This window comes from Aquarana catesbeiana, linkage group LG03 (assembly GCF_042186555.1).
Source record: "Aquarana catesbeiana isolate 2022-GZ linkage group LG03, ASM4218655v1, whole genome shotgun sequence".
NCBI lineage: Eukaryota > Metazoa > Chordata > Amphibia > Anura > Ranidae > Aquarana > Aquarana catesbeiana.
In genome coordinates, this window is record NC_133326.1 from 152,895,159 (window position 1) to 152,921,842 (window position 26,684).

The 26,684-nt window shown below is 42.0% G+C and overlaps 1 protein-coding gene across 1 annotated transcript in view; it reads left to right on the forward strand.

The window, feature by feature from the left end:
• The window catches only part of LOC141131772 (uncharacterized), a 759,715-nt gene that overhangs the window by 301,780 nt on the left and 431,251 nt on the right, over positions 1 to 26,684 (forward strand). Inside the window, exons 57-62 of the mRNA XM_073619424.1 lie at positions 5,331 to 5,369; positions 10,690 to 10,728; positions 10,879 to 10,950; positions 11,090 to 11,122; positions 12,229 to 12,312; positions 13,413 to 13,442. Of these exons, the coding sequence (XP_073475525.1) occupies positions 5,331 to 5,369; positions 10,690 to 10,728; positions 10,879 to 10,950; positions 11,090 to 11,122; positions 12,229 to 12,312; positions 13,413 to 13,442 (297 nt within the window). The remainder of the gene's footprint in view (positions 1 to 5,330; positions 5,370 to 10,689; positions 10,729 to 10,878; positions 10,951 to 11,089; positions 11,123 to 12,228; positions 12,313 to 13,412; positions 13,443 to 26,684) is intronic.

The following is a 26,684-nucleotide window of genomic DNA, read 5'->3' on the forward strand; positions in this document are numbered from 1 at the left end:
CCCACAGAGTAGACAAGTCTACCCTACAAGTTCCTCTTTCTTTGGGAGGGTTGGCTCTCCCCTGTTTTAAAAATGATTATCCTGGCGGTGGTATTTCTCACAGTTAGATGGTGGTTTGCCCAAGTTAATACTAACCCAGCAGTGAATTTTGAGGGGGCGCTCCTGGACTCATACTCGGAGCTTAGTAATTTGTTGTTTAGGTGACTCCGCTCTAACCCGAACATCACTACCTCTATGAAAACTGCTGTACTGTTGTGGCAACAGGTAAACCACAAACTATCTTTCCCCACACCCCGCTGTGGGCCAATCCCTCCCTATCACAATTAGATTTCGTATTAAAACTCTGCAGCAGATATTCTCGAAGAATGTCTGCTCTCTTTTGATGAAGTGGGACGTAATTTCAAGCTACCTACCTGAGTGGATGTTCTTTAGGTTCTTAAAACTTTAGCATGCTGTTTAAGCTCAATTTCCTGGCGCTGTCACCCTGGCTTCTCACTTGGTAGAGGGATTCCCCATTTCACATATTATAGGAAAAATACTTTCCTCATTGTACCTTAAGATTACGAGTAATGGCACCTCCCAGGTTACTCAGTTATTTCATGTCGAAGAGAGATATCCTGAGTTTGACAGACAAAGATTGAGAAGAAGGGTGCAGCAATACCTTCCCCTTGTGATTTCAGCCAGAGAAATATTTATTCAGCTTAAATTCCTACTTAGGGCATATTGGTGTCCTTTTATGAAAGTGCGGTAAAATACCGCTTTTCAGTTCTCAGGCATTCTCAGAGAAGATCGCTCTCCTCTGAGTGCCTGTTTATGAAAGTGTGTAGATCGCTTCTCATGTTGAGTTGAGGAGCGATCTACAAACGCCGGGAACTCCTGAGAATGGCTCCTCTCACTGTAATCTCGTGTTATATAGCGGGATTACAGTATGAGGAACCATAAAATACAAAAGTTTAACACAAATCAGCACACATTATTCCCCAACATATTAATAAAATAATAAAGTTAAATTCCCCCTACACAATATACATTAACCTAATTATAAAAAAAACATTGTTTTTATCAATATTTAAAGATCATACATGTCCCTATTTAAATGTGAATGGTGTATAGTAAATGAATGTAATGCACATATATAATGCAGCTATACACCATTCATATAAATGCAAAATACATTTATAATCATTAAAAAAATAATTTAAATAAAGTATACAAGTATAAATATTTATTAATAAATTAAAATAAAATATATTTCATTATAGATAAACATAAAAATTGATAAACTGGTGCGATGCAAGAACACTGCAAATCCATTGCGGGTTCGCATGTCTGTTCACACTGCCATATGCGAATCGCTGGGGAGTGTCAATACATTGTTAACGACACCCCCAGATCAACTTGCATATCGCACTGCGAACTGACAGTTCGGACATGAATTGGATCGCATATGTGTGAACACACATGCGATCCGATTCTGGTCCGAACAGAAAAAAGGGTCCTGTGCGTGTTTGCACCGAATGCGGTGCGATATCAGCCATACTATCTGTACAGCTGATATCGCACCGCACACACATCGCATGTAATGTGAATGGCAGTGTGCTGCGAATAACATGCGATGCCTGTGCGATGTCCGGCATCGATATCCGGCATCGCACAAGTGTGAACTGGGCCTAAAAGCTAACAACACCCCCAAATCAGTTCGCATATCGCAGTGCGATCTGCAAACTTGGACAGTAATCGAATCGCATGGGTGTGAACACCCATGCGATCCGATTCTGCTGTGGACCAAAAAAAGGGTCCTGTAAGAGTTTGGTCCGAGGGCAATGCAAATTTAGCAATACTATCTGTATGGCTGAAATCGCATCGCACAGAGATCGGATGTGATTTTGCACTGCAGTGCGGTGCGAATCACATCCGATCTCGGACACCGCAGCAGTGGGAACTGGCCCTAAATCATATTGCATTTGCACCAAAATGGTACAGGACCCTTTATTTGGTCCGCACTGGAATCGGATCGCATGGGTGTGAACACCCATGCGATCCGATTCCTGCACCATTACATAGTTCGCACTGCGATCTGTGAAATGATCTGGGGGTGTCATTAACTTTACATTGACACCCGCAGTGGTGCGCAGATGTCAATGTAGGTGCGATGTGAAAACCCGCACAGGAATCACGCTGGTTCACGCATCGCACAAGTGTGAACCCAGCAAGAGACGTGAACATCTAAAAAAATATATATATATATATCTATTTATAGATATATATATATATATAAATATAGCTATATATATATATCTATATATAGATATATATATAGATATATATATATATATATATATATCTATATATAGATATATCTCCTCCTCTCCATTGCCCCTTTCTGTGGGGGTCCCCCAAGGCTCGGTTCTTGGACCCCTTCTCTTCTCTATCTACACCACCTCCCTTGGTCACCTAATAACTGCCCACGGCTTCCAATACCACTTATACGCTGATGACACCCAAATCTATCTGTCTACTCCTCACCTCACTCCTTCAGTCTCCTCTCGCATTACTAACTTACTAACTGACATATCAGCATGGATGTCACACCACTTCCTTAAACTAAATCTCTCTAAAACTGAGCTATTAATATTCCCCCCCGCCCGTGCCCCCCTCCATGACTTTTCCATCAAAATCAACAATGCAACCATCAGTCCCTCCCCTCACGCCAGGGTACTAGGTGTAATCCTAGACTCCGACTTGTCATTTCAGTCTCAAATCCGATCATTGTCAAAAGTTTGTAGAATTCACCTCCGTAACATCTCTAAAATTCGCCCTTTTTTAACAAATGAAACCACCAAGCTCCTCATTCACTCCCTTGTTATCTCTCGCCTTGACTATTGCAACTCCCTTCTCATTGGCCTACCGCTCCATAGGCTATCCCCTCTTCAGTCTATCATGAATGCTGCTGCCAGACTTATCCACCTTACCAACCGCTCAGTGTCTGCCAACCCTCTACTTCAATCCCTACACTGGCTCCCAATCACCCAGCGAATTAAATTCAAAATTCTAACCACAACATACAAAGCCATTCACAACTCTGCCCCAAGCTACATCACTAATCTTGTCTCCAAATATCACCCAAATCGTCCTCTCCGCTCTTCTCAAGACCTCCTGCTTTCAAGCTCTCTCATCTCCTCCTCCCATGCTCGTCTCCAGGATTTCTCCAGAGCCTCTCCCATCCTCTGGAACTCGCTACCTCCATCTATCCGGCTAGCCCCTACTCTTGCTACCTTCAGGCAATCCCTGAAAACTCATCTCTTCAGGAAAGCCTATCACGTCTCCAACTAATCTCCTACCACTTCCACCAGCTCATTCCCCACAGTTACAACCTTTTGTACCACCTGCCCCACCCTATTAGATTGTAAGCTCTTCTGAGCAGGGCCCTCTTAATCCTATTGTATTGTATTATATTATAACTGTATTGTCTCCCTTTTATATTGTAAAGCGCTGCGTAAACTGTTGGCGCTATATAAATCCTGAATAATAATAATAATAATAATATAGCTATATATATATATATATATATATATATATACATACATATATATATATATATATATATACATATGTATATATATATGTATATATATAGATATATATCTATATATATATATATATATATATATATAGATATATATCTATATATATACATATATATAGATATAGCTATATATATATATATATATATAGATATATAGATATATATCTATATATCTATATATATATATATATACACTCTAAATTCCTATCCTGCTGGTTTTGGGGTGTGTAATGGTGGGCAAGGTGTGCTCTGACTGTTTGGTGAAAGAAAGAAGTCAAAAGACTTCTTGCTTTCTCCAGATTACTCAGCCAGTTTCAGGCTTCTCACTCTGATTCTCCACTTCTGAAATGGTGAATCAGAAAGTGAGAATTCTGTCACAGATCGCCAGTGAGGTGCTGAGATCGCACCTTCATAAACTGGCCGTTTCTGTGAAGTCAGTTACAAATTCTCACTGTGCTGAGATAATCAGCGGAGAACATGTTCTCCACTGATTATCTCAGTTTCATAAACTGGTCATGAGCTGAGATCAGCGGTGAGACTCGGGATCGCCGCTGATCTCAGTTTCATAAAAGGACACCTTAATGCCCCCCAGAGATTATCGGCTATACTGCTGAACACCACTGTCCTAAATGTCTTCAGTAAGTCGGTCATTTTATAGACACAGTTTGGTTCTGTGCTTATATTTAACAATTTTGAATGGTAGTGGTTGCTGATCTTAAAGGTAAGTCTGATTTTGAGGGGTAAAAAATAGCAAATAAAAAAAAATACTATAACATATACAATTGCTGCACAAGTCATGTTGTAATTAAATGTTATTAAAAATGATATTTCCAATCTGCAGTGCTGAAATTATCTGTAAAATACAATGTAATATGGCAACTTGGAGGCGTTCTGTACACTCCAGAGGGGAATGTTTTTTCTCAACAAAAGTGCAGTTAATTTTGAAAAGCAATCAGTTGCTATGGACCAATCACTCCTATTTGGTATTACTGATAACGTGGCCACAACTCTCTACAAGCAGTTGTTCTTATTCTATACAGTGTTCTGTGCACGGAAAACAATCTTATCTAAATGGAAACCTCCAACTCTCTCTGCCTGGTCCATGGTAGATGCAGTTCCACCCCATTATAAGCTTACATATATGAGATGAAATAGCCCAAAGAAGTTTGATCAAATCTGGATGGCTTAGGTGGAAGCTATAGATCTTACCCTCTAAATTGTTCTAGAATTCTAGATGTAACTCCTTTCTCTGGAGTGCCATGGCTGTTTTTTTTCCCTCTTTTTTTTTGTTCTTGTTTTACCCTTTTTGGTCCCTTCCCTTCTCTTTCCCTCCCACCTTCTCCTACCCTCCCACCCTTCTCTTACCCTCTCTATCCTTCTCATACCACCCCCCCCCCTTTTTTTCTTCCTCCTCCCCTTTTTTCTTTCTCCCCCTCCCACCTCTCATATATTGCCCATGGTTCTGAGCATCAGCATTGAGACCATACACGACATGACTGTGTTCATCACATGTCATTCTATGCCTACCTTTACTGGTTATTGTTTACTGTGTGTCCCTGACAGTTGCTATGCAGTTTATAACCCATAATGTATAAAATGATGTATACTTGACTGAGCTCAATGTTATCTTTATGGCTTCCCTGATATTCTCTTTGTATATCATTACATACATTTCAATAAAATGACATCTGTTAAAAAAAATGCATTCTATGAAGGCAGTAGCTTAACTTGTCTCTTTTTAAAGGGTCCAGAGGGTCGCCCAGGACCTCCAGGCAGTGCTGCGGTAAGCTTCATTAGTTAAAACATTACATTAAGCAGACTGAAATTAAATAGATACAAACTACATTAGATATCAAAATTTAAACAGAAAATAAAACAGGTCATGGTTTTTATTCTAAAATGTTTGTCTTGGTAAAAAAATCTGTACATTTTCATGTATCATCTCTTTAACCACCTCAATACAGGGCACTTACACCCCCTTCCTGCCCAGGCCATTTTTCAGCTTTCACACTTTGAATGACAATTGCGCGGTCATGCTACACTGTAACCATGTGAAATTGTTATCATTTTCTTCACACAAATAGAGCTTTCTTTTGGTGGTATTTAATCACTCCTGGGTTTTTTATTTTTTCCTAAAAAAAAAAAAAGACCACAAATTTTGAAAAAAAAAAGTTTTTCTTAGTTTCTGTCAGTAAATTTAGTAAATAAGTAATTTTTTTCGTTCACTGATGGGCGCTGATGAGGCGGCACTGATGGGCACTGATAGGCTGCACTGATGGGCACTGATGAGGTGGCACTTATGGGCACTGATGAGGCGGGACTTATGGGCACTAATTAGGTGGCACTGATGAGGAGGCAGGAATATGCCGCACTGGGTACTGATAGGTGGCACTGGTATTTGGCAATGATGAGCACTGATAGGCGGCACTGATAGGTGGCACTGGTGGGCACTGGGCACAGATAGGCAGCATGGATAGGCGGCACTGATGGGTGGCACTGATGGGCACTGATCGGCATTGATGGGCAGCAGTGATGAGCAGTGATGGGCATTGATAGGCAGCACTGATAGCCAGCACTGACTTGTATCACTAATGGCCACTGATTGCTGGCACTTGTGGGCACTGATTGCTGGCACTTGTGGGCACAGATTGATGGCAATTGTGGGCACTGGTTGGCACTGATTACTGGCAGTGGTGGGCAATTATTGCTGGCACTGGTGGGCACCTAATTGTTATCAGGGCACTGATGATCAGTGCCCTGATTACATACTTAGCTGTCTCCTGTGAGGAGATGCTGCTGATCAGCTCTCCTCTCCTCACACTCTGTCAGTGTGAGGCGTGGAGCACCGATTACCGGCATCTCCTTGTTTACATGTGACCAGCTGTGATTGGACACAGTCGATCACATGGTTAAATAGCCACGGCTGCGGCTCTTTACACAGATAGGGGTCGTACCGTGTCCTAGCAACACGGCGCGGCCGCAATCGCCGCGCGGCCAGGATCGCCGTGCTCGAAAGCAGTCGTTCTGGGAGGCCATCATATGACGTCCACCCAGAACGAGACCCGCACCGCCCAGCCGTCATTTGACAGTGGGTGGGTGGGAAGTGCTTAAAATGTTGCCAACAAGCCTGTAGTTGGCTGACAATGGTGGCTCTGCTGCACTGAACTGCCAAACAGTGTTGTCAGACCTGGCTGAGTTTGTCTTTGTTGGACTACAGAAAAAAAGAAAAAACAAACAGATACCAATTCCTCCATCCATACATACTGTAGTGTGACAGTGGGAATCGCCACTGTCAGAATAAACTGTTCCCCATGACTAAGCTCTCTGGGGGAGCCGAGTGAAACGTACTGGGGGCATGGCCTGGTTGGAGTCCAGGTTGAGGTTGCTACTCCAATCACCTTTCTAGGACATCTTAGATGTGCGACTTCCAGGGGCTAAGCCTTTTTCTTGAACCCTTGCAGGAGCCAGGACAGGTTCCATCCCCTGTCAGCACTCCAACAGCAACTTCGGATGTAGCATTCACATACCCCCTCTCTACTGAGCCTGAGCGGCACACACACCCTTTCCAGGTCACAGAATAAACTGATCAGTGCTCCCAGCCTGTTGGCTGGATCACAGTTCATCTGGTCCCTGCTTTACTGCTCTCTTTTAATCTGAACTACTTTCATCTTAGTTAAGCCTTACCTTATTTTCAGCCAAGATGTAGCAATGCTTCCACCATCTTAAAATAGCTACTCTGAATTGTCTGCCGCCTTTCTTCTACATGATATGCTTATATGTAATCCTCAGCTCCTTTCTGTACCCCTTTCATTTCATGTCCAAACAACTTACAGCAACATTAAAGAGCTCTATAGTCACACATGGCTCCCAACTATCCCTCATTTGGAGAGACTGTCCCTTTTTTTTGTCTTTAGTGAACTGTATGCAAAAACAGCCCATCTAGGAACATCCACTCCTTGCCACTCAAAGCTGTCTCCTAACAGCACACCAATATAGCTAAACACCAGTATTTTTACTGCTGCTAGGAGATGTTTGTAGTAGTTGGGCCATGCTAGCAGGGGCAGTCGGGTGGAAGATGAAGATGCAGTGTTGAGGAGGATGTCAGGAGGAGTGAGCCGGGTGGGCTGGTGAAGAGTCAGCCTCATGGGCTGATAAAGAGTCAGTCAGGTGGACTTGTGTAGAGAGGGAGCCAGGAGGGCGGGAGAAAGGGGCAGCTGCCTGAAGAGGTGGTGCTGGGATCAGTGGCCACAGAGAAGAAGTTACATGTTGTTTCATTACATCTAACCTACACTTAAGGGACTGTGAGTTCCTGCCTGTTAAGGGCTGTTGCTGATCTGATAGGGAGTCTGTCAGATCCCTTAAGAGTAATTCAGCAGAAGCTGACAAGTGTGTGCAGGAGGAAAGTAAAGAAGAAACTGTATATAGATGTATATAGAAAGTTGTCCCTGAAGTTTGCTGAAGGCAAGTGGGCATCCCACAACCTCCCATCCCTATCCAAGTTATTAACCCCCTAATAAATATTAAAAAAAAAGCTACAGACTGTTCTCTGACTCTGTGTGCCTGTGAAGATTCGGTGTACCTGGCTGTTCAGGAGTGGGGTATCCCTTTCATCTGCAGCTCCTAAGTGGGGTGTGCTACAGATGAATTAGAATTTTCTCAATATATATTGCTTTTCATAGCCTGAGCGGTAACTTGACCACCTGCCCACAATCCCTCTTACCACTGTGAGATAAAATAGAATAGACACTCCTTTGATCCTGCCCACTGTATTGGAGGGATATCACAAGTATAATATGATGAGTATATAATGAGAAAGGAAGATCTTCTGGCTCCCCCCACCAAACATGAAACATCCCCATTTTGAGGTGTCTGTCCTTGGGAAACAGGCTTCCCCAGGAGTCTGGCAGCTCAAAGTAAACTTTCTGTGCACAGACATCAAACCAATATTGGAAATGTGCAAGTAGTGCTGGAGTTGATTTTGTGTGCACAGAAATCTGGAGTGACATGTGTTGCTGTTTTGGTCTCATGCTTGTGCAGTGCAGTGCAGTTGTTAGAGCTGGTTCACACAGGGGCAACACGACTCTGGCCGCGACTTTGCGAGGCGACCTGGACCCGACCTGGACCCGACCTGAGTGCGCATCACAGCACGACTTACAAGGCAACTTGGACAGGACAGGTGACTTTCCAGTAGCCAATCAAACAACAATCAGCTCTGTGGGAGGGAGGGGGGAGGGAGGGGTTTGCTTGAGAAAACTATTTTCTCTTCCTGTATTGTTGCTTCAGTTAAGACACGATCCGACTTTGGAGGCGACTTCCATTGAAATCAATGGGTACAAGTCACCTAGAAGTCAGATTGAAGTAGTACAGGAACCCTTTCTGAAGTCGGAGCGACTTCAGTAGTGTACATTAAGACGGGTCTCATTGACTAACATGGAATTTGACATGTTGCGCGACTTAGACCAAGGACCACTTCAAGTCGGATCCAAAGTTGCCCCGTGTGAATGGGCTCTTACTCTATGCTGTTAGTGGCTCAGGGGCAGTGCTGGGGAATGCCCACAATTGTCTTTTAGTTTGAGTAGCAAATACTGTATAATGGAGAAGAGGGTCTTTTCATGTGGCTTTGACAGCAATGTTTCAAATGCACAAATTCTTTACCACTCAAGGCTTCATTCAGATGGGTGTTGACACCTGTTCTGCATGCAGGCTGCATTTGGAATTGTGCTTTCATCAGCCCCGAGCTGCACGCAGGCAACCTATAAAGATGGATGAAGATGGAGTGTGTGCATGGACAAAATTTGACATGCATGTGGGGAGCATGGATCCGAATGCAGGCAGTGTGTGTTCGGATCCATGCACCCGCATTTGCAGGCATGTAAAATTTTTACATGTGATTTTGTCCAGTTGTGTCTGTTCAGCTGCTGTGTCTGTATCCACCTCTATAGCTGCCTGTGTGCAGCTCTGGGCTGCTGCAGTGCATGTGCTATAAAAAATGTCGCCTGCACACAGAACTGGTGTCAATCTGAATGAAGCCTTTGAGAAAGCCTGGAGGGCAATACGCGTGAGGCAGGTGGGACCTGTGTAACAACATCACGCTGGGAGGGAACAGGCGCCATCTTGCTGAGCTGACATATCTACACTGTATATATGCAAGCTGTGAATAGACACTTGTATGTGTCTCTGCGCATTGTGAGTGCTACTCCTTTTTATCCTTTAATTAAAAAGTCACTGGCAATACGACACTATTGGATCTTCTTTGCATATATCTCTTCGAGCCTTTTTATGCAAGAGCTTCAGAATATGGAGATGTGACCTCGATGCTGCTGACCTGTTACCTATGTGATTAAAGCCCTTTTGACCACCTTGATTATTTTAAGGGGTCCATCGCATCAGCTTAGGTGACACTGTTTGGTGGTAGTCCTTGATGAAAGATTTCTGTTACTGTGGAAGATTTACTTGTGGCACATGAACTGCGGTGGTGTTTTTTCTGGACACTTACAATCTAATTGGATGATCTAATCTAATTGGATGATATGTGGAACTGTTCACACATATTTTTTTTTATTTTTTTAACTTACAACCTAGATGATGTATGGGATTGTTTTCATGATATTTACTTTTCTCTGCACATTATTTATAACAGTTGTGTAAATTTATGAGCTTGGTTGTTTATATGTACATTTGATAATTTTATTAAGGAGCGCTTCACTGTTAGTAGGTTTACATTTATTGATACTAGTTCGGTGATTGCACTGTGAAGTGATAGCTGCTCTTTCACGATTTTATTATTTAGTTTATATTTTGTATGGTAGTTTATTTTTTTATAAATAATACTGCAGGGTTTTTGTACCTAAACCTCAATCCCATGTTAGTCCCGAACCCAAATCTAATTCCTACCAATGATGATAAAAAAAATTGTAAAGGCTAATGTAAATTGTTAGAAGGTGTACAGTAAACTAGCCAGATTACAATTTTATGCAATTGTTTTAATAAACTGACCCACTGGGTGAACAAAGTCAGCAGAGGATCAGACCGCAGAAAACTAATATACATTGTGCTATGATACAAACAAATTTGCTTATGCTAACTTTTATTTTTTCCTATAGTTGGAATCCACTCCAGAAAAAGGAATGAAAGGGGAAAAAGTAAGATACAAACAGACAAAACACATTCACTGCGTGATGCATTAATAAAATATAAATATACAAATCTTTACAGCATCAGCTATTCAGCATTGGTGTGTTGTACTTCCCTAGATTTCAACTGCATGTAATACCTAATTGTTTTTCACACAGGGAAGCACGGGGTCACCTGGAAAAAGTGGCATGGATGGCAAGGATGGAATTCCTGGAACCCCTGGGCAGAAGGTTATAAGGCTTTCTAATGAATCACAAAAAAAATGCATAACCCCTTAAGTTGTATCTCACGTCTGAGATGACTGACAAAATAGATAAACCAGATAATACCATTTTTATTATTTTTTTATATGTTTTACTTTTTTTCCAGGGAGAGATTGCACAGAAAGGTGAAAAAGGAGATGTAAGTATAGCGCTACCCCCCTTGAAGCCGCTGATTTTTACTGGTTCTTCCCTAACCTGTGCATAGGCTACCCATAACACAGGCAACTTTCCATTCACTCTGGCTCTATTAAACAGTCTAGGGGATGTCTTTTTTGGTAATATATTGCTTGCAAAAATGTAACAGGAGAGGAGTTTGGGTAGTATGAGATACCCCAAAAATGCTGACAGAACACACTTCCCTAGGTGAAACCTCTTTAAACAGTCTTTAAGCCATAAAGGGGAAGGCCAGAACTGAAAGCCTGTAAGAGCTGTTTCAGAGAGAGCTACTGCTGGCACCCCAAAAATAGAACAGCACACAGTCACTAGAGTCCCGAGCTTGGGTCCGTACTCACAATGTCCCAGGGAAGTTACACACCTGCCAGCCTCCACCAGGTAATTTTCAGTGAGTTCTCCAGACCAGATGCTTAGGTAAAACTGCTTAGTTAGCTCCAAAAGTAGCGCTATAGGTGGGACATCTGTGAACATCAGCAGACTCTAGTAGAACTGCCTCAAAGAACATAAGCCCCTGAGGCTGGGAACTTCTCCAGCAGGATAAGAACATGGCTGCTCCAAACCCCAGGCTATTTACAGTATGTTCAGGGATTAGTTGCAGCACCATACATTTTCAAGTTGTCCATTTGACTGTGTTTGCCCTCTATGTTCTGAAAGCATGCAGAATGGGGGAAAGGGGGATGCAATCAAATCTGCAGCCTGTGAAATCTAGAACAGACCAAAGAAATCAATAGCTGCATCAATAACTACAGAGGAGCCAAAAACTAAATTTACTGAGCATCCTATTCTAGGAGGGTGCTACATCAGTTTTCTTTGGAAACGTCACAAAGTAAAAGTGACCACTTTTTTTGTTTACTCTTTGAGTACGTATTTAATGGTCATATACTTTGTACTTTTGTTTAGCAGTTAACCTCCATAATGAGACCAGAATAAAGTTAGAAAGCATTGTCATTTAAAAAAATGAACAGATACATAGTACTTGCAGTACCGAAAAACTGCACAGTTGACACAGATCCTATGATTGTTACTATCTCCTGGAGTTAACCAAACATTTTGTTTTGTTTTCTTTATTAGCGTGGAACATCTGTTGAAACAGTGATAAAGGGTGAGCGAGGAGATGTAGGGCCAATGGGACCACCAGGCCCTCCAGGACCCCAGGTAACAAAAAAATGCAGCAATTCCTGTGTATGCTGTACACTTCACTATTAAACAAAATGTGTCCAACTGATAGTATTTATATTTGCTGTAGCAGCTGTCACCTAAAAACTGTCCAGGACTTAATAAAAAAATAACTAATTTTGGAGAGTCAACCTGTTTCCACTCTAAACCTGACATTATTTATAAGCTTTAAAGAAAAACATAAAGTTCCAGCGTGACTAATTCCTCAATAACAATCACACACAGGGGAAGAGCCTCAGGCTAATACATTAATATAAACCTAAACCCAAACTAATAGTTACCTGTGCTAGATCAATTACATCTAAATACAAAACTTGATCATATATAAGCCATGCATCCATCTCAATGCATGTAACAGTGAAAGACCAAACAAAAAAAAAATCTAATATGTATATGGAAGATGTCATAGTCTGCTGAAATGCGTAGGGATGAAGCCTAGATTCTGTGACATCATCATGCATACTGCCACTGCTGGTCAGAATCCCTACAGCTGTATGGGACACTAAATAAATTATATAGGATTTCTTTTAATCCTTTTTAATAGCATTGCTATTTGTGAATTTACACCATTGCTGGACTTTCCTTTCTTTGGGCATATGTTGGGTTATTGCAAGTTTGAAATATTAACCCTTGGAAGCCTGAGAGAAATCGAAGCAGAGAATTTATGTCATATGCTTATCATGATCGCTCTATTTATGGTGGTCATGATCTTCTGGAAAGTGCATTCTTTTGTTCTTCTTGTTGTTGGGATTGTGGACTTTTGCAACACACATACACATCATATCTCTAATATTATTTTGCACTATTAAGGACTTTTGTTTCTGGACTGATTTTCACATGTTTTGTGGGGGTGAACTATTTCTATATACTGTATATACATATTGTTTTTTTTTGTTTGTTTGTTAAATTCTCTGAGTTTTGTTAAAATTTTGCAGCTTTACGTGTGCCTGCAGTTCAGGTTTAAGTTCAAGCTCAGCATAAAATAACTGGAAAATTAAAATTTAGCAGTACTGGATATTTTAAGAACTAAAGCAAACTCTGCCAAATTAATTGTTTTCTTTTCTGCTTTTTTTCTCAAGGTAACCCCTGGAAAAAGCTTTGAAATGAAGGTAAAACACACACATAAACACATTCTAATTGGTTAGGAAATACACTTGAAGAAAAAAAGTAGATGTGCCTTGTATAATGGTCCTGATTGACTACAGCTTATGCACATATGCTGGTGCATTGGTGCTTTGTCACATCATATTCTTTCTACAGTGCAGGGACAAGGTTATCCCATGCCCAGACCCTCCCACTGGTGTGGCCCTGATCATTTTCCACAACTGGGATTCCACTACCAGCTATTACCACACTTTTCTCAGCATCCCTGCACAGCCCTGGGTCCACCAAACAGGCTTCATGCGGACCCAGAAGTGTGCAATGAAAGTGCTGGTCTACTTGTGCTGATTATGAAGAGCACAGGATCGGCTACAGGTAAAACAAAAAGGAACTTTACAAAGTTAGTGAGTCTAAGAATGGGGTTGACCAATGGAGTGGAGCAATTGGGCTGATAATGGCATGTGGAGCATGTGTGCCAAAATGGAAGCAAATGGATTATATTAGGGCGCATATGCTGCAGGAAAATACAGGGCTAACAGTGCTGTGATTTGATAGAGACAGATCTCCCGAAGAATACATTATATAGTAATTATGGTCCTTGTTTAGTGCTTGCTTTTGTCAGCCATACACAGAGCGAATTTCCTGCAACATGGGTTGCAGGAAATAAATTTACTTGATTCCCTCTTCAACACAGACAGTGCTGACAGGGGAATCCCTCCTGCCGGGCCATTGTCTTCTCCAGGCAATAATCGCAAGATAATCTGGCAGACTGGTTGAACCCAAGGTGATCGATCAACTTGATACATTCAGCCTGCCCATTAACAGTTTAGAACTGTGTATGGCTGGCCTTGGCAGAGCAGAGGGAAGGAATGATATTCCTGAGAATACCTGGACTACAAGCAAGCAATTGTTAGACTATACAAACAACAAATGGGCAGCTGTGACAATTTTGTTAGTTTGTGAGCACTAGTAGTGGAAAAATGTACAGTTGAAAAATTGTGTAGAACACCTAAAACAAGCAAGCTTTAGCAGACAGTTTTAACAGCAACCAGTGTACTCAACCATTTCCCTTTAAATGAGGTAAAGGGTGGTAGTGGACTTGTATGGGTGGGAAACTGAAGAATTAGAGGGGTGTCATGATTGGAATATTGTAATGGGATGGAGAACTGTCAGTTAGAAAAGACTCAGATTTGCTAATGAGGACAGAGAAACTAGCCTAACTGGATATGGGGGAATAGAGAGGAGGGGGGAAATGTCAGACTATGGACTTTGGTACTTCTGTTCTCTTGAAATATTGTGTTTATCATGGGTCAGAATTGGAATGTAAACTGGTAGCTAGTGGATACTGGAAGATAAGCAGAGGTACTGAATGTAGAGAAGAGTGAAACAAATTTGAGGGGATGAGTGAATGTGGGGAGTTGGGGAGGTTGAGTGTGGAGCTAGTGGATCAGCAATAACTGAATAAGCACTGTTGTTATCACTGGGGCTTTGGGTAACACTGATGACTAAGGCCGACCAAACATGGAACAAATTTCTTTCCTGCAACCATAGGTTGCAAGAAAGAAATTTGCTTGATTCCCCATCAACATAGACAGTGTTGATGCGGGAATCCCCCCTGCCAGGCTATTGTCTTCTCACGGCCGGAAGGTGGGGGAGGGCAAGTTGATATGTGTGTCTAGGAAGTAGGGGGCAGGAATCAGTGGGTTTAAACTTGTAGTGCCACAGGTCTTCCAAGGAGCTAAAGTCCCAAGATGACATTTAGGAGGATTGGGAGGCATAACAAAGGATGTACGGATCAAAAGGATGGTTTGAAAAGGATACAAATTGCAAATGGGGAGAAAGGTCCTTTGTCACTATTCCGTTCAAAAAATGGTTAGAATGCATATGTGTTTTTTTATTAATTTCTGGTGCATTTCCAGTACATTTTCTGGTTGCCTGACTCCCAGCATGCACCTGTGAGACATGGACACGTGACTCCAAAAGCGCACCAAAAACGCAACCATGTTTTTTTTTAATGCTTTTTTATGTTTTCCATTTGTTTTTGTTTTTTTAAAGTGTCCCAAAGATGGAGCATGCAGAACTTGTCAAAATGCACAGCGCCCCCTAACCATTTTCATTATTGGTTATGAATCTATTTTCCATTGACACACATGGGGGGGGGCTGCGTATGGCGCCTGCAAGGAGCTCAGGCTAGGAGCTCGAGACAATCCTATCCACACCATGCAGATAGATGATAATTAGCCACGCTTCACCGTGATCCCCTGCACCAGAGCCCTATGCTGTGGCCTCCTGGTTGTATCATCCTACCGAGGCCTATTGAGAGCATGTGGAGGGGATACTGATTGCCGGAGGATCCCTGGACGGTGGAGGAGGGGCAGGTGAGGTGACGCCACGTTGCTGCATGTCGGGTGCTCCAGAGCCTCCAATGTTGTGATCGGATGGGAGACGGAGGGAGAAACCTGAGGCCTGATCCCAGGATGGACTGCTGCAGAGATGTTGAGAGTGCATGGTGGTGCACAGAGGGAGTCAACGGAGACAGGTACTTACCGCAGGTCCTGGGAGATATCTGGGGGACACCAAAGAGCCCTGCATCCTTGGATGAGGTGAAAGCAAGCCACGCAGTTCAAAGGACATAAGAGTGCAGACAGCCACACACCTAGAAGAACAAGCGGTGCTTTATCCAGGAGAGAGCGGTGAACAACAAGTAGAAAAAGCAACTTAAAGGTGAACCCTGGAACTTTTTTTTTTTTAATAATCTGCCTGGAGCAGTGAGTCACTATAAATCACTTTTTGCTGCTTGTATCATCTGTATTAATAACCTGCGGACGGAGTTTACCTCCCCCCACCTTGCTTTGCCTTAATTACATAAGAGTCCATGAACACCTGAAAAGAAGTAAAGACACACGCAGTTGGGGGAGTCTGGGGGTAAATGTAAGTCTTTTGATAAGACATAGGAGGCAAAGAACTGTAAATAAAAAGTTACAAAGTGTTATAAGACAAAGCAGAGGAAAAATAAGTGTGTTGGCTGGAGAAGAGGTAAGAAACAGTCTAAAAGTGACACATACTAATATTGAAGCATTGGTGGACCTCCCACTAAAGGGGCAAAAGCTAGAGTAAAAAAAATGGAAAAGCAAAATAAAATGAAAGGGAAACCTGCTAAAGGGAGTGGAGTGGTAAACCCACCCAAAATATAAGCCAGCTTGGGAACAATAAAAAAATGACACATATGATCCCAAAGGAAACAAGAGACAGGATACAACAAGAATAAACAGAACAGGTCATCGGAGAGGGCTAGTAAGCTCAGTCAGTCCAGAATAGATTTGGAGATTGAAAGCGACCCTGAAAGTGGAGATGTGGAAGAACAAAGATGAAAAACTCAACTTCCCACTAAGTCAGAAATGGCAGATATGTTTGCAAAACTAGAAAGTTCATTAAAAACTGACATGTCAACAATACAAAGAGATCTGGGCCAGATACTAACAAGAGTAGAGGACACTGAAAGGAGGTTGGATACACATACACAAGCAGTAAAAGAACTACAAGAGGAAATTAAACAAGGGAACAGAGGAACTTGGCATACAAATTGGAAGATCAAGAAAAGATCAAGAAAATCGTAATAGAAGAAAAAACTTAAGAATCCGAGGCCTATCAAAAGTAATGCAAGCTGAAAATCTTACAGAAACAATAAAAAAAATATTTAACCCTCTTTTAGATAGAACATGATCAGACTCTTTGAAAATAGAAAGGGTACACAGGATTAGAAGACCACAGGGCATACCTACGGAAGTCCCAAGGGATATAATAGTTAGGTTCCATTACTTTGAAGATAAAGCACAAATATGGGGACGTTTGAAGAAAATGCCACCAATAAAATATGGGTGTGCAACTCTCCAGATCTTTGCTGACTTATCACATGAAACACTAATGAGAAGATGGCACCTTAAACCTCTCCTGGAACAGATGCTTAACAAAATATTCAGTAAAACTGGGGGTTTCCTACATGCCTGGTAGGACGGAAAGAAGGCCATTCAGCAAAGCTGAGATTTCCGGAGGAGGTACAAGAATTCTGTAAAAAACTTGAGTTACCGGTCCCAGATATAACTGGATGGTCAGAGACCAGGAAAGAAAGATTAGTACTGGAAGAGGACCAATGGCAACTGATCTCAAAAAGAGATGATGTCAAAGAGACAATAGGGCAGGGGTTTATAGAGGGGACACTTAAAAGACTATGTTACACAGGGATGGGGGAATTGAGTGTCTGGTGAGCTCTGGACCTTCACCCCAAAGGGAAGGGGAGGAGGCCCCAGCAAATCCGTCAGGCAGAGCATCACCCCAAAACAGAAGAGCAGATGACTAGCAAAACCTATTTTGGAGGAACTAGTTGTCTCCTCAAAGACCAGGGTTAGGTCCAAGCTCTAATGTATAAGATCAACAATATTAGAGAGTGAGTGGGAGGGTGGGTAAGGGGGAGGGGAATAGTGTGTCAATATCAGAATCTCTCCTTTTTTTAGTTGTTCTCCCTCGATTACTGTCTGGAGCTTCGGTAGTAGATCTGTAACAATCCTCTAAACCCATACTTGGGTAGAGGCAGGGGGAGGGAACATGGAGTGAGACAAGCGAGGAAAGGGAAAAGGAAGAGAAAATATGACAACATTAAAGCGTTTTTTCAGTCATTTTTTCATCTTTCCATCTATTAAATCTTCTGCCCTTGTTGTTTTAACTTTGGATAGTAAAAATTTTTTTCTGTCAGTAAATACCTTATACAGCCCACTTCCTCTTTCTTGTCTGGTAATTAACCTAGGCAAATGAGATCATGCAGAGCTCTCTCTCTAGCTCTCTTGGGAGTTTACCAGTGGGGGGGGGGGGAGTGGCAGGAGAGTGGAAGAGGGATGATTCATAAGAGGGCCAGAGCTGGAGGGGGCTGGATGAGGGCACAGATAACAGGAGACTGCAGAGATCCATGTGTATTCATCCAGAGAGGAGAAATGTGAAGGCAAGCAGTGGTGTGAGTGTGTCTGTCTGTATATGTGTCTGTGTGCCTCTGTGTATCTGTGTAAATCCAGGAAGTGAACAGGCAGCAGCATCAGCTACCTACAGTTAAAATGACTGAAGCCAGACTTTGTAGAGGAAAATTTCTGCAGCATGTTTGCCTAGTACAGAATCAGTGTATATAAAATAATATGCAAAGTGGTTGGAGGTAAGTTTCAGAATGACAAAGATGTTTTTATTACAAATTATGTGAGCAGGCTGCAGTTCCTCTTTAAATCTTTTATCATATAATGTCAGAGGGCTCAACAGCCCTGAAAAAAGACATAGTCTTAAAAGATCTCAAGCAATACTCCTCAAGTATAATCTTTCTACAGGAGACACATTTAACTCAGGATAGAAATATAAAGTTGTTTTTAAAAAATCACCCAGTATGGTATTATGGAGATTCCCAAATTAGATGATCTTGGAACACTGTAACAGAAAACAGGAACACTTTGCGATAATGAGACAAATGAGACAAGGAACTGACAATGCCCTCAGAGTGAGGCAGTCTTTTATACCCAGCTAATTAGGTACCCTGCCTCAGCTGATCCAGGAGTGACAGGTACAAACAAAGTATCACCCACAGTACTTCATGCAGAACTAGGCAACTCTTTAAATCTTTTATCATATAATGTCAGAGGGCTCAACAGCCCTGAAAAAAGACATAGTCTTAAAAGATCTCAAGCAATACTCCTCAAAGCTGGAAAGCAGGCTGAAAGGAACTGAGGTGTGGCTCAGAGGCAAAGTAACAGGAGCACTAAACAGGCAGTCATACGTTCAATACCTCTTTCAGCCACTTGGGGCATGGCCATGCCTGGCCGTCTGCATGGCACGGTAGGGAACATGACACTGTGTTTGAATAAAGAGTTTTATGTTTTCCACCCTACACTAATGTCCCGACAAGTGACTGGGTAGGCTAATGGATCTTGGTTCCTGCTGCTACCGGACAAAGGAAGCTTGTATGGCAGACAGACTCTTCTTGAGTACGGGGGGGGGGGTCACACTGGTGGCAGCAGTGGGATTGTGCTTCCTGGCTGTGAACATGTCCAAACCACCACCAAGATCCAAGGTCGGGATAACAGACTTTGGTCGTCCCAGCAGAGATATGGATCTGACATCAGAGTTGCAAGGGCTGCTGCGAAGCGCCCTTTCAGCAATTACCAAAACTGTGTCTGTGGATCAGTACCTGGAGATCAGGAAGCAGATTTGGGTGCAGACTGGATTGGAGCCCTTCAGGTCACTGGTAGACACCAGGACAAGTGCTTTCCAACCCCAAAGCAATGAGCCAATGACCAACGTCCGATTTGGACAGGCTGGTCCAACAGGAGATAGAGCTGGACAATCGATATCAGGCTCTGCAATGGAACACAGAGCAGGAATATTTAGGGGAGACAACGGAATGCTCTCTGGAGGGATATGACTTTGGTGGCCCTGGATTGCTGTGGGAGAGCCTTACAGATAGTTTTGTGTTTGGCGATGAAGGGGAACCTACCCTTGAGCACCTGCGAGAATACAGAGAGGCTATGCTCGGTCTCGCAGGGGTCTCAGAGCTTAAACCTGATCTGGACTATTTGCTAAGGAAAGAACAGCATCTAAAAAGGGCATACAGGAAACTGTTAGAACACATTCAGCAGCATGCCCCGGAGATTGCCATCCCCAAAGCTGAAGTGCTGACAACAGGGCAGAGCTCTGCTAACCTCTGCCCAGCACCAGTAACATCTTCTTTGTTCTACGGAAAGGAGATGGTGAACCTCTATCCCCAGACACCAGTTCCAGAGACTGGGGATTTAATAGACTTTTCTGCTGAGGAAGAACAACCTGGTGAGCCTCCAGCAGAAGAGCTGGCATCAGGGCCAAACATCACTGAGCTCTGCCCAGCACCAACAGAAGCTTCGGCTATCCTAAGAGAAGAGACCATCTGCCTTTCTCCCACAACACTAACAGAGACATGGGATTTCCTGCCAGCAGTATCTGTGGAGTTACAAGAAACTTCTACAGCTAAAGTGCTGACAACTGGACAGAGGGTCCAAGCCCCACACCCGCGACAGTTCCAGAAGCCCAGGGTGGGAACGTGATGGTCCCTCCCTAGTTGCAGATCCACAGTCTGGGAGTGGAGGAAGCCAGCCCACCTCCCCAACAATCAGCCAGAGCAGAGGAAACAGTCTTCTCTCCCCAACCGTTAGCTGGAGTGGATGATGTGTTGTCCTCAGCTGAAGCGCTAACAGGGCAGAGTGCTGCTGGCCTTTGCACCCAACAATCAACACCACAGGAGCTTCAGGGAGAGAATGCAATTGGCACTTCACAATTGCAGCTTGAGCGGGTGTCGGTGGATGGGACTGCAGTCTACACTGACAGCAACCCAGCAGAAGGGCTGGCAACAGGGCAGAGTGTTGCTGGCCTCTGCCCTCAACTAACAGAAGATTGAATTCTTGTGGTAGTGGATGGGACTTCGGTCTCCACTGACACAACCACAGATAATGGTCCGGCACTAAGACAGGAGGATGTCAGCCATGCTTTGCAAGCACTGGGGGATTTTCATCTAGTAAAAGTGGATGGGACTTCAGTCTCCACCTGTATACCCGGGGCAGTTGGCCCAGATCCCCAACAACATGACGGAGTGAGCCCAGTCACCCTTTCTTCCCAATGGCTGAAAGGACTCCAGGGGGAAGGACCAGTCTGCACTTCTCCCCAGAAGTGGGTATGTTCTACGAGAGAGACAGAGGTTGCCTGGGTGAGTAATGCTCTGTTTGGGACAATGTGTTTAGGGTACTGTGTGGGTAGGGGCATTGGGGGACTGGAACTACAGACTAACTTCAAAGTCAACCCTTTTGGGGTCTCCTTCTGTGTTAGTCTTCTGCCAAAAAGGGTGTGATGGACCCCCTGTACTCAGACGGTATATATTTTTGAAAGAAATATTGCAAGGAATGGAATGTACACTGGCAAATATATACTGCCGTAACAAAAATCCGAAAAGTTATTTGAAAGAGATCCTGGGAACATTTATGGAATCTAAGAAAGGAAAATTATTCCTGGCGGGAGACCTGAATGTTTGCATGGATCCTCGGGTAGTTAGTACGTCAAGTGTCCTGGGGACTGAAAGTTATAAATTAAGGATGGTAATGAAGAAACTTCATCAAAGTCAACTAGTGGATGTATGGAGAGCCCAACATCCTCGGACAAAAGACTACCCTTTTCACTCCCCGGTACACGGGATGTACTCTAGGTTAGACTATATCATGGTAGAGCATAGATTGTTAGAAGCAGCAATAAAGTCATCTATAGGAATAAGAATAATATAAGATCACATCCCAGTAATACCGATGCTGAAGTTTGCAGGAGCTCATGAGGGGAGGAGGATCTGGAGACTAAATGAGGATTATTATAGGATAAAGAAGTAGAAGGGGAAATAAAAGAAGAAATAGAGAAATATTTTCAGTTAAACCCGAGAGGTAACAAAGGACACGAAATGGGAAGCACACAAGGCCTTTGTTAGAGGGATCTTGATATCCATAGGAGTTAGGAAAAAAAGGAAAGGAGAAGTAACATGGAAAAGCTAGTGAAAGAGATTTATGAGTTAGAACAGATTCATAAAAAAAAAACTGGACATGGAGACTTAACATGACTTAGCAGAAAAGAGAGAATTTTTGAAAGATCTAATGGAACAAGAGACAAGGCAAGTCTTTAATAGAGTAGCTAAGGACAGATAAAATGGGGGAATAAACCAGGAATATACCTATTAAGAATATAAAAAAAATAAAATAAAAAAAATACTGTATATAGAAAAGATGAAAAACAAAATTGGAGAGACAGTATATGCAACATCAGAAATTGCTGGGACATTCCAAAGTTACTATGGTGCTCTTTACTCTGTAAGGCAAAAAAGGACACAGAAAAAAGAGTCAAAAAGAAATCAGAAAATAAAAGAATACTTGAGAGAAGCAAAACTACCAAAAGCATCAGCAGAAAAATTACTAGCCTTAAAGGACCCAATAACACAAGGGGAAATTAATTTAGCGATGAAAAAATACAGCGACAGGAAAAAGTCCAGACCTCAACTGATTTATGATCTTTGATTATAAAGAACAATTAATACCAAAACTATACGGACGATACTAAGCTGAGCAGAGCAATAACTTCTCCGCAGGATGTGGAAACCTACATGGCAAATGAGGTTGAATGTAGAAAAAATGTATAATTATGCATTTGGGTGGCAAAAATATAAATGCAATCTACTCACTGGGGGGAGAAGCTCTGGGGGAATCTAGGATTGAAAGGACCTGGAGGTCCTAGTAGATGACAGGCTCAGCAATGGCATGCAACGCCAAGCTGCTGCTAACAAAGCAAACAGAATATTGGCATGCATTAAAAAGAGGATTAACTCCAAAGATAAAACAATAATTCTCCCACTCTACCAGACTCTGGTCCGGCCGCACCTGGAGTATGCCGTCCAGTTCTGGGCACCAGTCCCCAGGAAGGATATGCTGGAACTGGAGAGAGTCCAAAGAAGGGCAAAAAAACTAATATTCGACTGGAAGACACTAGTTATGAGGAAAGGTTGCAAGAACTGAACTTATTCTCTCTGGAGAAGAGATGCTTGAGAGGGGATATAATTTCAATGTACAAATACCATACTGGTGACTCCACAATAGGGATAAAACTTTTCTGCGAAAGGGAATTTAATTAGACACACGGCCATTCACGAATATTAGAAGAAAAGCGGTTTAACCTTAAGCTGTGTAGAGAGTTCTTTACTGTAAGAGCAGTAAGGTAGTGGAATTCTCTTGAACAGGCAGTAGTTTCAGCGGGGAGCATCGATAATTTCAAAAAACTATTAGATAAGCACCCAAACTACCACGATATACAGGGATATACAATCTAATACTGACATAAAATCACACACATAGGTTAGACATGAAGGACTTGTCTTTTTTCAACCTAGCCTACTATGTAACTACTATGGGCCTATATGAATAATTTGGGAAAGGGGGAAAGAGATGAGGAGGGAGTCTTTGCAAGCACACATTACGGTAATACCTAAAGAGGGTAGAGACGCAACTTTATGCTCCAGTTATAGACCAATAGCATTACTAAATGTTGACACAAAACTGTATGCAAAGATCTTGGCTACAAGATTAAACGAGCTGATGCCTGTTTGGATCCATGCTGATCAGACAGGCTTTATTCCAGGAAGGGAAGACGAGGATAATGGAATTAGAATGCTACTTTTGCTACATAAATTGAGAGGTGAAAGGTCCCCAGCTTTTCCTGTCAATAGATGTCAAAAAGGGATTTGACAGGGTAAACTGGGAATTTATGATGGAAACAATGGAAGTTTTGGGATTGGGCCCAAGGATGACCCAATGGATTTGAGTTCTCTATGACCAAGTGAAGGTTAACGGGAATCTGTCACCATCCTTGAAATGTACAATGGAACTAGACAAGGATGCCCTCGTCCCTCCTGTTTGTATTGTCAATGAAATCACTGTTGGATACCATCCAAAACAGTGTAGAAATAGGAGGGGGTGAAGATCAGGGATGTAGAACATAAAGTGGCCGATGTGCTGTTTTATATAACCAATCCTAGAACAACACTGCCAAATTTAATAGAAGAACTAAAAAAATACGGATAACTGTCAAACTTAAAGATAAACCCTGTAAAGTCAGAAATCCTAAATATAAGTTTGAATAAGAGAGAAGAATCAATTACAGAGGGAATTTCCTTTTATATGGGGGAAAACAGACTTAAAATATTTAGGGATAACACCTTCACTGGGGAATTTATACTTAGCAAAATGTATCCCTTTACTTAATGAGAATAAAGCCGAAATTAAAAAATATCATCACGTCCACTCGCATGGGTTGGATGGATAATAATGGTAAAGATGGCAATACTCCCGAAAATCTTGTACAAATTTCAAATGTTACCAATAGCCTCACCTCAGGCCTTTTTTAGAAAGGTTAAGACAATGTTCCCAAGGTATATAGTGCAAAACAAGAAACCAAGAATACAGTTCGATACTGAGTAGAGATAAAGCACAGCGGGGTCAGATATTAAAAGGTATTATAATGCAATAATATTATCACAAATGGTTGAGTGGAAGAACACAAAAAACTTGGGTAAAAACAGAAAACACACTTAGTGGAGTACAGTTAAATAAGAGTGTATAGGTAGTTAGGAGCTGACACACACACAAATTGACTAGAAATGTTTTTGGAATATGGGATATATTTTACAGCCAGGTAAAATAGGAATACAATTCACCCTTGATTTCACTAGACGGGACAATTTTTCTTTTACCAGGTAATACGGCACATTTTGGAAAATAGATAAAGAAAGCACAACTAAAATATATAATTTTAAAAAAGGGAAAATGGGAGCATTTAAAGAACTAATGCACAGAAGTGATTTGATGAATTTGAATGGAGATATTCGCAGTTAAAACACTTTGTGTCAACATTACAGCAACCAATTAAATCTGAAGAGAATTTACACATGATAGAAAGAATATGTAACTCACAAACAAATTTAAAACAAAGTATATCACAAAGATGTACAATACTTATGACCCTAGAGGAGCGGGTAATGCCTCCATTGGTTGCAATCAAGGGAAAAGAACTGGGATCACAATTAAAGGAGCAACAAAAAAGTAAAGTATTGAGAGAAGTATATCGTTTTTCGGTGGACATAAATACAATAGAGATGAATTATAAATGTCTATAAAGATTGTACATAATGCCCGAAATGGAACAAAAATATTAGCCAGAGAAATCCCCATTGTGTTGGGGAGGCTGTGGCCAGAGGGGTACTATGTCCCATCTATGGTGGGAATGCCTGAAGATACAGGAATTTTGGCAGGAGGTACAAGTACACAAAAAAGAGATCACGGGACTGGAGATCCCAGATGATCCATGGTATTGCCTATTTCACAACACAAATATTACAAAGAAAAAATACAAGGGCATAATACAGCCATGTTTAATAAATGCAGCCAAAGGAGTGATACCAAAAAAATGGCAGGAAAAACAAAGACCTACAATAGGAGAATGGTATAAAAGAAATAAATACATATATAAAATGGGATACCTGAGTAGTAGGGAAGAAGAGCAGGTAGGAAAATTTGAAAGCATATGGGGAAGTTGGATAGAATTTAAGAAAACTAGGAAATATGCGGAAGCCTGGGTATAAGAGAGGAGTGAGGGGAGAAGAGAGTCTGAGCTAGAAGAGAGGAGAGAGGGGAGGGAGTGAGGGGCACAAACTGGGGTAGGGGTGAGCCGAGGGAAACGGGTAGGAAATGGAGGGGAGGAGGAGAGAGTTTGAATATAATAACTGTCATCATTATCTGTTTGTTCAATTTATTGAATATGGAAAATCTAATATAGATTACATTAAAAAAATAAATAAATCCACCGCGCCCACAGCACATTGGTGTAAAGAGTGTCATAGGGTTTAAAGAGAAATACTTTTATTGCATTTTTCTTGCACACTTTTAGCAAGGTAAAAGCGCAGCCCCCCTCCCACCTGAAAACATTGTGATTGGAACAGCTGCCCCTCCTGCCCCCCCCCCCCCCCCCCATCCAAGCCGTGTATTACTGAATTTATTATGTTCCCATGATGTGCTTGGCACACAAGCTCCAGTGTACTTATGGTAAATATACAGTAGATATGCCTGCTGCTGTGGCAATGGTCAACGCACATATCTAATTTTATATACCACTGCCATTGTGTATGTTTCCAGTAGTACATACCTGTACATACACTGCCTTTTTTGCACTGACAACACAGTGTACAGTGTAGGTTCTTTTAACCTGCTGCTTTGCTTGGGGCATGTACATTTCATTGCTTTGTGACCTGAATACATTATATATTTTTTAACTGAAATCATATACAAATAAAACATTGCAATGCACAAAAACAGCATTATTTGGATATTTTATGTGCACAGTATATTACAATGATACTATATGCATTGAACATCAGTGTACAATAATGTTTACTAGAACATGCAATGCAAGTGTGCACTAGTGATATACAGTATCACTACTGTTGTTCATTTATTTTACAACATATTACATGAGACCCTTTATCCTATCTTACAATTTGCCAGATGTGCAGTATATCACACATGCACAGCAAAGTTCTGGGGCACTTATTGCATATTAGGCGTAAGACAGCATTAATGCCAGGTTGGTGTGTTGTGTTCACAATACAGTGGGGACGG